This window comes from Arvicola amphibius, chromosome 11 (assembly GCF_903992535.2).
Source record: "Arvicola amphibius chromosome 11, mArvAmp1.2, whole genome shotgun sequence".
NCBI lineage: Eukaryota > Metazoa > Chordata > Mammalia > Rodentia > Cricetidae > Arvicola > Arvicola amphibius.
This window is the reverse complement of record NC_052057.2, coordinates 94324250-94336612: the sequence shown is the minus strand read 5'-3', so window position 1 is coordinate 94336612 and position 12363 is coordinate 94324250. Positions and strand designations below refer to the sequence as shown.

Here is a 12363-nt window from a genome sequence, read left to right as displayed (position 1 = left end):
CTTTCAACAGGCCCAGTGAGGCTTATCTTTTTTTTTTTTTTTTTTTTTTTTTTTTTTTTTTCCGAGACAGGTTTCTCTGCAGCTTTAGAGCCTGTCCTGGAGCTAGCTCTTGTAGACCAGGCTGGTCTCGAACTCACAGAGATCCGCCTGCCTCTGCCTCCCGAGTGCTGGGATTAAAGGTGTGCGCCACCACTGCCCGGCCGAGGCTTATCTTTTTATCAAGAAGGCTTCACTGAAGTCCCAGGGACTTAGGACCTGGTAGGTAAGACATCAGACCTGGGGGTAGTAGAGGTAAACAGGCAGACAGGACTCAGGGCCCAACCTAACCCACCCCCAACTTTACTCGAACAGTTCCACCATCCTTTCTGTGGCAGCTGTTTGGCTCTGGGTCACAGTTAACAAGAAGTTACTGTGGGACTTGGGGACGTGTTCGTCACACAAGCAAGAGGTCCTCAAAACCCATATTTGTTTGTTGTTATTTGTTTTCAAAGCTGAGAGTGGTGGAGCATATTATAGTCCTAGCACTGGGGAGATAAACATAGGCCGGTCCCTGGGGCTCACCTGCCAGCCAGTCTAGCTAGTGCGAGACCCTGTTTAAAAAAGGATAAACAGGGTGGGTGGCTCTGGAGGAACAAAGCCTGAGGTTGTCTTCTAGCCCCTGCACACACACACAAGCACACAAAGTTACTTAGCACTGGGCACTGTTCTTTGTATATATTCGTGATCTAATCCTCACATGATCAAGAGGTGGAGGAGATGGGAAAGAATGGCAGCGCTACACCACAAAGCTAGCTGCTTTGAAAGACAATTTCATTTGTAGTATGTGTCTGGGCGTTTTGACTGCACGTATGTCTGCGCACCATGTGTGTGTATGGTGGCTACAGAGGCCAGAAAGGGCCATCAGATCCCCTGGGACTGGAGTTACAGACAGTTGTAAGATGCCATATGGGTGCTGGGAATTGAACCCAGGTCCTCTGCAGAAGGAGCCAGTGCTCTTAACTGCCCAGCCATCCCTTCAGCATTCTTCTTTTTCTTATTTTCTCCCCTCCCCCCCATTCTGTAGTGCTGGGAGACAAACTAAGGACCTTGTGCCTGCTAGGCAAGCATGCTAATGTCCTCCAAACAGAGCCAGTGCTTTCAATCCCTGATCTTCTTCCTCCTAATTGGCATGGAGTCATACACACTTACTCTTTCATTCTAACTTCCTGTTTATACCCTATATTGATGTGGGTACTTTTGTTCTGTTTTTTAAGATGTCTTTTTATAAGCTGGGGTGTGTGTGTGTGTGTATCTGGGCATGTGCGCATGCATGTATGCATGCATATATTTATGCAAGTACCCACAGAGGCCAGAGGTGCTGGATTCCCCTGGAGCTGGAGTTGCAGTGGTTATGCACTGTCTGATGTGAGTGCTAGGAATTGAGGCTCGGGTACTCTGGTAAGAGCAGTCTGTGCTCTTACCTGCACAGCAGTCCTCTCCAGCCCCCTGCAGGTGAGTGTTTTCAACCCTAGAATTAGCTGGAAAGGGAGTTTCACCGACGGGTTGTCTAGATTAGCTTGGCCTGTGAGCATGTCTTTTGAGGGGATCATTTTGAGTATGTCAACTGGGATGGGAAGACATGTGCACTGTGGGTGGCACCACACCCTGGGCAGAGGATTCTGAACTATGAGTAGAAGCAAGCCAAGCACTAGCATGCGGGCATCCGTCCTTCCCTCTGCTTTACTGTGGATTCAATGTGACTAACGTCCCTAAGTCCCTGTGACTTTCTCCCATGATGGGATAACCTGGGATCTGAGTCAAGTAACCCCCTTTTCCCTCAAGTTGCTTTTATCATAACAACAGGATACAAAATCAAAATAATTGCTCCACCCCTCTCCAGTTGAGCAGTCTGAATGATGCTAAAATATGTATGAGTTCTATCTGGAAACCTCCAGTGGCTCCAGTGCCTCTTAGGATAAAGACCCTAAAGTCCTTGCCAGCCATAGTAACTTGCACTTATAATCCTAGCACCAGAGAGGCTGATATGGAGGATTGCCGTAAGTTCAAGGCCAGCCTGAGCCATGCTATGAGACCCTGTCTCAACGGTACCTTTCAGAAGAAAGGACCAGAGTCCTTTCCTCTGTCTTGTCTCACCGCATCTCAGCCCCCACCAGTCAGCCACTCAAGTCTTTCAGGTTCCCAGATTCGTGGTGTTTACTGCTCTGGGGCCTTTGCACCCGCTGCTCTCTCTGTGTGGATAGCCTCTCACCAGCTTCCCTCTCCACTTTGTTAGGCGGCTCCTGTTGTCTTTCAGGATATCATTAAGTGTCTCTTCCATGGGGAAAACTGCCCCTGGTTGAGACTATTCCGGCACCTAACCACAGGCTGACTTATTTGTGGAGTCATCTGACTGCCTCTGACCCTGGACTGCAGTTCCCTTGGCAGGGAGTTTGTCTTGACCACAGGTCAAGCATATTGCCTAGCGTTAGTAGGTTCTCAAGTGGATGCTGAGTGTGTCCATCCAGAGTGAGTGTGGAATTTCCACAGCTGTACTTGGCCCGGAAGTGCTCTTGTCAGCGCTGGGTTTTATGGCATTGACTGCTGTCTCGTTTAGAGGTTGAGAAAAGAGGACCTAAGACTCCGACTGCAGATGTATAGCATGGTGGCCGAGGGCACCCACACAGACCTGTCCACCCGCAGGGCGGCTCTGCCTGAGGACAAGGGAAGGACCCCCCTCTCAGCTGCCCACTTTCCCAGGACTAGATTAGTTCTACGTAGGATGACCACGGCGTGTAACTCTACAAACTTGTCCTTCAGCCTCAGAGCTGGAAGACTTCCCTCGCATGTGTATTTCGTCAGCGTTTTCTACGTGCCCTTCACTGTGGCTTCAGTGTTCCTTCGGCCTCCTCTTCCCCTTCTGTGTTCGTCACTGAAGGTCAGGTTTTGCTATGTGGCCTAGACAGGTATCAAATTGTAATCCTCCTGTATCGGCCTCCCAAGTGGGATTAGAGACAGCACCATCACCGCTGACCACCTCTCCTGAGAAGCCTTCCTCCATGTAGTGGTCAGGGCTTCTTTTTCTTTTTTCTTTTTTTGGTTTTTCGAGACAGGGTTTCTCTGTAGCTTTGGAGCCTGTCCTGGAACTAGCTCTTGTAGACCAGGCTGGTCTCGAACTCACAGAGATCCACCTGCCTCTGCCTTCCGAGTGCTGGGATTAAAGGTGTGTGCCACCACCGCCCGGCCAGGGCTTCTTTTTCTTTGAAGATACTAGGAACTTAATTCCAAAGAGATACAGTGAAAGAGAAAAATGAGGAGAACCCATAATTTTTTTTATAGGCAAATATATCTGCTTATAGACCCAACTCTTTGGAAACAGAGACAGGAGGATCCTGAGTTCAAAGCCAGCCTGAACTACTTATAAGACCCTATCTCATAAAATAAAAGTATTAAGCCAGGCATTGGTGCACACCTTTAATCACAGCACTTGGGGAGGCAGAAGCAGGTGAATCTCTTAAGTTCCAGACTAGCCTGGTCTACAGAGTAAGTTCCAGGACAGTTGGGATCACACAGATAAACCCTGTCTTGAAAAACCAAAAACTAACTAAATATAGAAATAGAAGATACCAGCCAAGTTAGGCCATGCGGCTTTGGAAGGTCAAAAGTAGCTGGGCTGGAGGAGCTCCCTCATTAGCTACAGCCCGGTCTTACTCCTTCTGTTTGTGCCCTTATCCTTCTCCCAGCATTGCTCTTCCTCAAGATAGGAAACCTGGCTATCAGCAGCCTTCATGCCTCAGAAGAACTTGTTTCTGTTTATTTCCAAGACCTGAAGAAGAATCTTTTGGCCAGTTGGCAATGGTCAACATGGCCGTGTGCTGTAGGGCAGAGTCTGGGAGGGGCTGGAGGTGTAGCTCAGTGGTGGTTGGCGTGGCATGTACAAGGTCATGGTTTCTGTCTTCAGTAACACCCCGCACTAACACCTTTTCCCTAAACACCCCTCCCACACACACACACACTATATCGTCTTTGGAGCTCACACTTGCATTTCAGATCACAGATGTAAATGGGGAATTACGCACTTCTTCCAGTGGGGTATCGGGCACATTGTTGAAATTTTGACCTTGTGATTCCTTGGAGCAAATAGAGTCCTGAGAAGGACGGGTCACTGAGGAAATGCTTGGCTGGTTTATGTGTGTTATGTGAGAGACTGGCCACTTAAGACGGAAACTTCCAGATGCTACCAGTATGCCTTTTCCCCTCCTACACTTGCTCCTAATTTTTAGTTTAATGGAGACTAGGATTAGGTTTCTTAGTCTCCTTGTTCTTACTTGGCCAAGAGATGATATTTTAGACATAGGGATACAAACATACTATGCCTGTGTTGCATGAAGCGTCTTTGGAGGTGGGTGGTGCCCTTTCCTTATCTGGGCCCTGAAATCTAGATGAAGGCTGCAGTCAGAACAGCTGCCTTAGACTTAGAGACAGAGGCTGAGACGAAGGTGACCGAGTAACAATACAGACGGAGCACAGAGCTGTCAGTCTGCATGGATCTGTGTGAGGAAAATTAAGTTCTACGTATTTAAATCTGCTACTATTTTGGTTTTGTGTTTTACAACCAATACCTAATCCTATACCGTCACCTGCAGGTGGGAACAGCTGATCAATAGCAATGGAAAGGCCTGTTGGTAGATGACCTAAGCCCCTGCTACCTGTAAATCAGCATCCACTGCTTGGTTTTCTTATCTCACTGGTCCAGGGGATGTTGGCTTTTTGCCTTTGTTGACCGACTTTCCTCTTATGTGTCATTCCAGAACATTTCTGTCCTTTATGCACCCCTAGAGCAGGAATCTGAACCTGGGTAAAATTGTTACCACCTGGCCGGGTCCCACCACACTTCGTTACCCTGCCATGGTATCAAGAGGCTTCTAGCTGAAGAGGTGGCCCAGTGGCTAGGAGCACTGACCACTTTCCAGAGAGCTGGGTTTGATGTCTAGCCACCCACATGGCCGCTCACACTAACTCCAGTTCTGGAGGGGGAGGATCCGCTGCCCTCTTCTGGCTTCTTCATAGCAGACATATGGGCAAGCAAAACATCCACACATAGATAATAATCAAATTCTGCTGAGCGTTGTAGGGTACACCTTTAATCCCGGCACTCAGGAGGCAGATGCAGGCAGCTCTCTCCTGAGTTTGAGGCCAGCCTGATCTACATAGCAAATTCCAGGCCAGTCAAGGCTACATAGACTATTTCAAAACAAAAACAAAATAAACCAAATGCTTCTATAGGTTTTGGCCAATAGAGGTTATTCAATGTATACTATGGGTTGGAGCAGTGGTTCTCAACCTATGGGCTGTGACCCCTTTGGGGACTGTATATCAGATATTTACATTATGATTCATAACAGTAACAAAATTAGGCATAACGCAGCAATGAAAATGATTCTGTTAATAATAATTCTATTAATAGATTCAGCAGAGAGAGCTGTCAGGGCCGATCCCATCTCTTGCTGCCACCTCCTCCCCAGAGTTCCCAAAAACTGGTCCCCTTCACTGGCGTGGGCTGCATCTTTTATTTCACATCATAGCCTCTGGAGCATTGCTGTTCTCTATAGCTTGAAGTCTCATGGCCGGAGTGTGTCTCTGGGCTCAGCACCTGCCGTTCTTTATGATCTGGATGTCCTCTTTTGTTTTTCTAGAGCCAGAGAAGGTAAGGATGAGGCCATTAACTGTAGGAACTATAAGGGAAGAAGCCAGGCCCAGCCCATCCTCCCTGCTGAGCCCCTCCTGGAAATGTCAAGATGCAGAGAGGTGTCAGGGATCTAAGCATACATACTCCTATAAACTGACCCTCTTACACCTATCCTGAGAACTTTCAGCTTCCTGGTGTCTCAACTACCACTACTTGCTGATGGCTGCCGTGTTGCAAGGATCCGCTTGTTGGTTCCGGCCACTTGGCCCCAAAATAATCACACAGAAACCATATTATTTAAATCACTGCTTGGCCCATTAGCTCTAGCTTCTTATTGGCTAACTCTTATATTAATTTAACCCATTTCTATTAATCTGTATATCACCACGAGGCCGTGGCCTACCAGCAAAATTTCAGCACGTCTATCTCCAGGCGGCTCCCTGCCTTTGTCCTCCCAGCATTCAGTTCCGTCTTCCCCACCTAGCTCTGTTCTGCCCTTGCCATAGGCTCAAAGCAGTTCTTTATTCATTAACCAGTAAAGGCAACACACAGACAGAAGGATCTTCCACATCACTGCCAAGCCTCTGTCCTACCTGTTTTTGCACCTATTGCATGGCCCCACCAAAATATACCAGAGACCAACTCTCCACAGTCATCACTGCCTCCCAGAACTGCCCTTGTAGCCCCCATCTTAGCCACCCGAGGGCATAAGTGAATATGTTACTAGACCTCAAGAGGCTGGGCAAAGGATTCTGGCATCAGGGCCTCCCTGAGCTTTAGAATGAGTTCAAGGCCTATGCAACTTAACAAGGCCCTGTTTAGAGGAAGAGCTGTAGCTCATGGTAGAGCGCTTGCCTAGGATCAGAAGTCCTGCGTTCAGTTCCTAGTACTGAGACCAAACCAAACCATGGATTCCTTGAGCTCATGAACTCAAGGCCAATCTGGACAACATAGCAAGACCCTGTTTCAGAAGAAGGAAAGGAAGGGAAGAAGGGCAGTTGTTCTTACCCCCCTTCGCTCACCCTTCACATCCAATCCTGTACTGCGCCTGACAGTTCTGCCCGCAATGTCCCTCCTACCCATGAATCTAGACCATGATCTTTTCAAAGCCAGGACTGTATCTTCTTACATTTCTTCCAATACAGACTTACACATCTGCCTAGACAGCTTTGCATTGCCAAAGATTTCTCCTCATGATCTCACTGGGCTCTCAGTTTGATTGATAATTTTACTGGTGAGAAAACTGAGACCAAGTAGGTGATTCTTCTCTGGCGAAGGTGCGCTCAAGCCCTGTTCCTTTCAGATGTGCATGTACCAGAGAGGGGGCCTCCCAATTAGTTGGACGGGGGAGGGAACTTACATCCGGGCCACGCAGAGATGGCATTCATTTTCATATGTCACCCCATCTGTGCCACAGATCAGTTTAGGTGTCTTGGGGCACTTTGGAGACTCTGCCATGTGCTCACAGATGGGCTGTGGAAAACAGAAGTAGTCGGGGGATTCAGAGGCAGTGGTCAGGGGCTCAGGGGCTCTGCTTGGAACGGGAAATCAACTACTCAGGACTCCTCTATGGTGTGTTTGCTTGTGTGAGTGTGTGTGGCTGGATGTGTACATACATTGGAGCCAAGTCTGTTGAACCCTGGTCATGCGCACGTGTGTGTGTGTTTGTATGCGTGTGCGTGTGTGTGTCTAGGAAGTTTGTGCCCTCAAGCTCCTGGAGATTGGTTCACATACTCTTTAGTGAATGCATCTAGAAATTCTGCTGCTGGGTTATGAGCCCAGTAAACAGCCATCCATCATTCCTAGGGCCAGTGTCCTGCTCTGCTGCAGGGGAGTACCGCTGAGGAAAAGACCTTGGAGACCAGGTCTGGGGCAGATCCCAAGGGCTGAGGTCAGGTTCAGAACTTGGGCCTGCTCAATCTGGAGGGGGTATTCTGAGGAGAATGTGGGTTCTGGAGGTCACCTTGTCCCCTTTGGTACCATCGAAGGTGTCAGCAGAAGGGTGGATGTATAGAATGGATGGTGGGACTCCTGCAGAGGGATGGCCTTACCATTCTCAAGAAAACAATCCTTCCTGCTGCCACCTGCACCTCTGAAAGACAAAAGAAGCAACAGGACACAGTCAGCTCTGGCTGCCGGGCCAGGGTCTGGTGACTCTGTCTCCTGTCCTGGTAGTGCCTGGGTCAGGTGCCCCAAAAGTCTAGAATTAGGGGGTGACAACCCAACCTGCTTCTAATTACTCAGATCCCAGTGGAATTTTTGTGTCCCATCAAATAATAATAATATTTAAAAAAAAACCAGCAGTTAGCTGTGTGACAGACATGGAGAATACATGTCTTTTGGTACTCTCCACGCCTCCCACCATTCTGTAACAGAAGGGAGAGTGGACGTAGTAAATGCTGTGTCTGCTATGCAGAGTCCAGCACAGGACCAAGGCACCAGCCCCAGATGCCAGGAGTGCTGACCTCACAGCCAGTCCCTTCTTGGGAATCACCCTTGGGGGACGGAGCCGCCTCAGTCAACCTTGCCTTCTGCGCCGTGGACATCCCCCTACTATGGTGTGGCTGCAAGATCTCAGCCCTCGTGTCTCTGGAACAGGTCGAAGTGCCACCCTGCTCCAAAGCTTCCCGCAGGGCCACCTGACACTCGGGTTACACTCAGCCAACTTCCTTGCTCCCAGTAGGTAGCAACTCCCACCCTTCCCATAAATGTGTTCAGACTCAGGTCTGTCTGCTGGAACACCTGACTGACCTAGGAAAGGCTCAGAGAGCCTGAGTGATACAGTTAGATACGGCAGAGCTAGGATTTACAGGTTTGCCACCCCAAGCCTGACTCCCTATCAGACAGTCATATAGCCCTCAAGCTTTGGCTGAGCCATGAGCAAAGCGGTAAAACCATGGGCATAGCTGGTGGGCAAGAGAATTTGAGCCATGTTTAAGGTGCAGGTGGAAGGAAGAATGGCTCTGAGAGCTGGAGAAGGAATGGAAGCTTCCAGATGCCTCAGAAGGGCTATCCAGGGCCTGATGGAGAGATGGGCTCTTCCTACCCTCCCGCAGCAGAACCCGTCAGTGGCAGAGGCTGCAGAGAAACGCACTGTGATTCCGGAAGGAGCGGAAAGCTGTGTTCTCATAAAGGAAGCTGTCTCCAGCACTGGAGTTCCACAGCTACTGCAAGGTTAGCGGATTTGACTTTTTCTTGGAGATTTCCCCAGACACAGAGGACAAAAGGGGCTGAAACTAAGTCACCTCTAGTGTGCTTTGACCGTCTGGCAATGAGGGCTCAAACGTAAACCTAGCCTTGTCACCATGCTGCCCAGAGTCTTCTGTGTCGTACCTGTCATAACCAAGAATGACCTAAACGCCCTCCCACAGGAGAACAGATAAAATGTGAACTTGTCTATGGTGGAACACTACTCAGCAAGAGGACAAGCACACTTGAGGCAGCTCAGGAGGATTAGCACAAGTCTGACGCCAGCCTGGACTACGGAGTGAGTTCCGGGCTATTCTGGCTGTGGAGTTAGACCCTGTCTCAAACAACACACAAGCAAACAGCACAAAAGCAATTAACAGCTGTGGTGTGTATATTAATTACTTCTTGTTGCTGTGATAAAGCATCATGGCCAAAAGCAACTTCTAAAAGAAAGAATTTATTTTGTCTTATGGCTCCAGGGGGATCAGAGTCTGTCACGGTGAGGAGACATGGCAGCCATCTGTAGGCATGGCGGCTGGAGCAGAAGCTGAGAGCTCACATCCTCAACCACAGGCACGAAGACTGTGAACACTCAGAGCTCACCTCCGGTGACGTACTTCATTCCCCAAAGCCCCAGAGCACAAAGGTTCTACAGCCTTCCCAAACAGCACCCCAACTTGGGGAGCAAGTGTTCTAATGCCTGAGCCTGCGGGGGACATTCCCGTTCAAGCCACTGTAGTGAGAACACCTGTAATCCCAGTTCTCCAAGAAACTTGAGGGCAGCCTAGACTACATAAAGAGATGCTGCCTGGAAGACAGAAAACGGGGAGGGGGGAGATGGAGAGATGGCTCAGTGGTTAAGAGCACTGACTGCTCTTCCAGAGGTCGTGAGTTCAATTCCCAGCAACCACATGATGGTTCACAACCATCTATAATGAGATCTGGTGTGGGTATACATGGAAGCAGAATGCTGTATACATAATAAATAAATAAATCTTTAAAAAACAAAAACAGAAAACAGGGCTGGAGAGATGGCTCAGAGCACATACTACTCTATGTGTGTGCTGAGTTCTGATCCCCGCACCCATGCTGAACATCTCACATCTCACATCTCACATCTCACGACTGCTTGTAACTCCAGTTCCCGGGTATCCAGTGCCCTTTTCTGGGCTCATATATACATACATACTCCCACACAAACACACATGCAAATACAGAACTTTAAAAATTAAAATCTGTTTAAAACAACAACAGCAACAATGAATAGACAAACTAGAAAAATAATTTAGCTGAGCAGAGGAAACGGGCACAGAAGACTCCCTGGGGTGGAGTGCCACTCGTGTCACAGCGACAACAGACAGATCTGGCCGTGTGTGACACGGAGAAGGCAGGTCAGGGTGACAAGGTGTGTCATTGCCTCCGAGTGCTGAGCAGTACTGACGCCTCTGAGACGAGGAAGGACCAGGACGCAGGAGAGAAATTTCCCTATCTTGTTTATTTGGTTGTTGTTGAGACAAGGGTTTGCTGTGTAGGCTTGACTGGCCTGGAACTTGCTGTGTAGCTCTGGCTGGCCTCAAACTTGTATTCACCTGCTTCTGCCTCAAGTCCTGGGATTACAGGAGTGCACCTCCTCGCCTAGCTGTGTCTGTATCTTGATAAAGGTCTGGGACACATAGTGTGTGCATTGTCAGAGCTCATCCATAAACATGTTTCATGGCCTTGTATTAGGAGAAAAGCTCTACAAAGGATAGTACAGAACCCTACAGGGTCAGAATTTCTTCCTGGGGCTGTGAAGGGTGTATTTAACCCAGGCATCCCTTCCCCTTCACCCAGGCGAATCCTTCATTCAACCAAGACCAGAATCTGAAATGTATACAAGGACCTTCAAAGCAGGCTGCTTAATGTTCCTGATGGAGGAGGTGCTGGGGAATGGGGAACGGGCAGGGGAGGGGTGGGATGGGAGGGAGTAAGCGTCTGACCAGAGCCTGCAGGCCTATCCTTATTGACCCAGCTGCCAGATCTGTGACTAACAGGAGGGAGTCCATGGCCCTGAGGTCCTGCCAGGCCCCTCTTTATAACGTTATGACTCCTGTCTAGTGAGTCCCAGTGGGGCTCTGCTTCCCTGTTCTGCTTATTCTCAACATACAAACGAGAACATTCTTTCCATGTCTGACTCCACTTCAGCACTCGCTCCCACTCTCCGAGCGAAAGGTTCTCACATTAATTCTGAAGACTTTGCCTGACATAGTTTCCAGCTGCTTCCCTCCCCTGCCCTGCCCTGCCCTCCTCCACTCCCCCTTTCATTCTGTACCATGCTCTTGGCTCCCTCAATCCGCTCAGTACCTCAGACATTCCAGACATGCTTCTCCAGCAGGGCCCTCATATTGGCTGCTCCCTCCATTGGAACATTCTTGTCTAAAACATCTTCACTCCCTTACCTTCATCAAGCTTTCCTCCAACCTGGACCTCCCTAAGAGACCTCCTCCGATTTAAAATTGCAGCTCCCTCCTAACCCCACCGCCTAGCTCCGTATTTCTTAGCCTTTGTCATGTTCTTATATACTATGTATTGTCAATTACCCTCCTCAATCCCGCTAGGTTTAAGCCTTGTTGGGATGGAACCGTTTCTTGGTTTGGTCCCTCGTGCGTTAAAGGGCTAGAGAAGTATCTGGACCAGGAGCTATGAGACTGCCGAGGGGCTCCAGGCCTGAGGAAGCTCACCTCTGCTGTCTAGCCACCCCAGGGCCCCCTCCACATGCTTAACTGGTTGTCCTGGGTCCCATACTACACTTATCAAAGCAGATCAGGAACCTGAGGGGTCCAGGCCAAGTCTGCCTTAGCACTCGGCACCCCACAGCCAAGACCTGAGGCCTGATCGCACCTTCTGTCTGCCCAGCTTCCAGGCCGTAGTTTCTCAATGCAGCTCTGAACTGGAAGAGCATCCTACCTCATAGTGCCAAGGGACGAGGACTTGGCAGTTTTGGTTCAGGACTGAACTCATTTCTTTTCTCTCAGTCCGTGTTTTGCCTACTGCAGTAGATGAATGCTGAAGGAAGAACCATTCAGCAAGCCCAACACACAGGAAGCTCCAGATCTTGCCTCTGTCCCCACACCCAAGCTCACCTACTGAGACCAAGCTTCAGAGAAACCAAGTTCTGCCCACTCACCCCTGTCCATGGCAAGGAAGGCAGCCAAGGTCAGGGTGACCATCCACAGGTGCATAGCCATGCTGCTTGTAACTGTGACCTCAGCCAACTATGTCCTGGGCCAAGAGCGAGGCTGGGGCCTATTTATTGCACTGATCTCCACCCTTATCTTATCTGGGGCCAGTTGGCAGCCAGAGTGTCACCCCAAGTTAATCTCTTCATCCTGACACCTGGAAAAGGCTTGTTCAAGGCATGACGCCGACTTTGTAGTGACATGGTGCTGGGGCCAGGGCCAGGGCCAGAACTGGGCTGGTTTCCAGAGCGTGCAAAGGTTTGGACGGTTTGCAAAGCTGACTTCGTTTAT

At 49.3% G+C, this 12363-nt stretch overlaps 1 protein-coding gene across 1 annotated transcript; it reads right to left on the bottom strand.

Moving 5' to 3' along the window:
- Positions 1 to 5577: 5577 nt before the first annotated feature.
- On the bottom strand, positions 5578 to 12091 carry Spink4 (serine peptidase inhibitor Kazal type 4). Its single transcript, XM_038348428.1, has 4 exons — positions 12021 to 12091; positions 7717 to 7757; positions 7026 to 7138; positions 5578 to 5668 (listed from the first exon to the last, which is right to left on the bottom strand). Exons 1-4 carry the CDS (start codon positions 12079 to 12081, stop codon positions 5623 to 5625), a joined length of 261 nt encoding a protein of 86 aa, XP_038204356.1. The 5' UTR covers positions 12082 to 12091; the 3' UTR covers positions 5578 to 5622.
- Between the last annotated feature and the right edge of the window lie 272 nt (positions 12092 to 12363).

Bases quoted from the DNA above. Each gene is read 5' to 3' on its own strand.
- Spink4 (XM_038348428.1), bottom strand. From the start codon at position 12,081: ATGGCTATGCACCTGTGGATGGTCACCCTGACCTTGGCTGCCTTCCTT. The intron at 7,758-12,020 runs GTGAGTGGGCAG...TTTGTCTTTCAG, and splicing joins CTTCCTTGCCATGGACAGGG to AGGTGCAGGTGGCAGCAGGA. The intron at 5,669-7,025 runs GTAAGTTCCCTC...CTCTGGCTCTAG, and splicing joins CATCTCTGCGTGGCCCGGAT to AAAAACAAAAGAGGACATCC.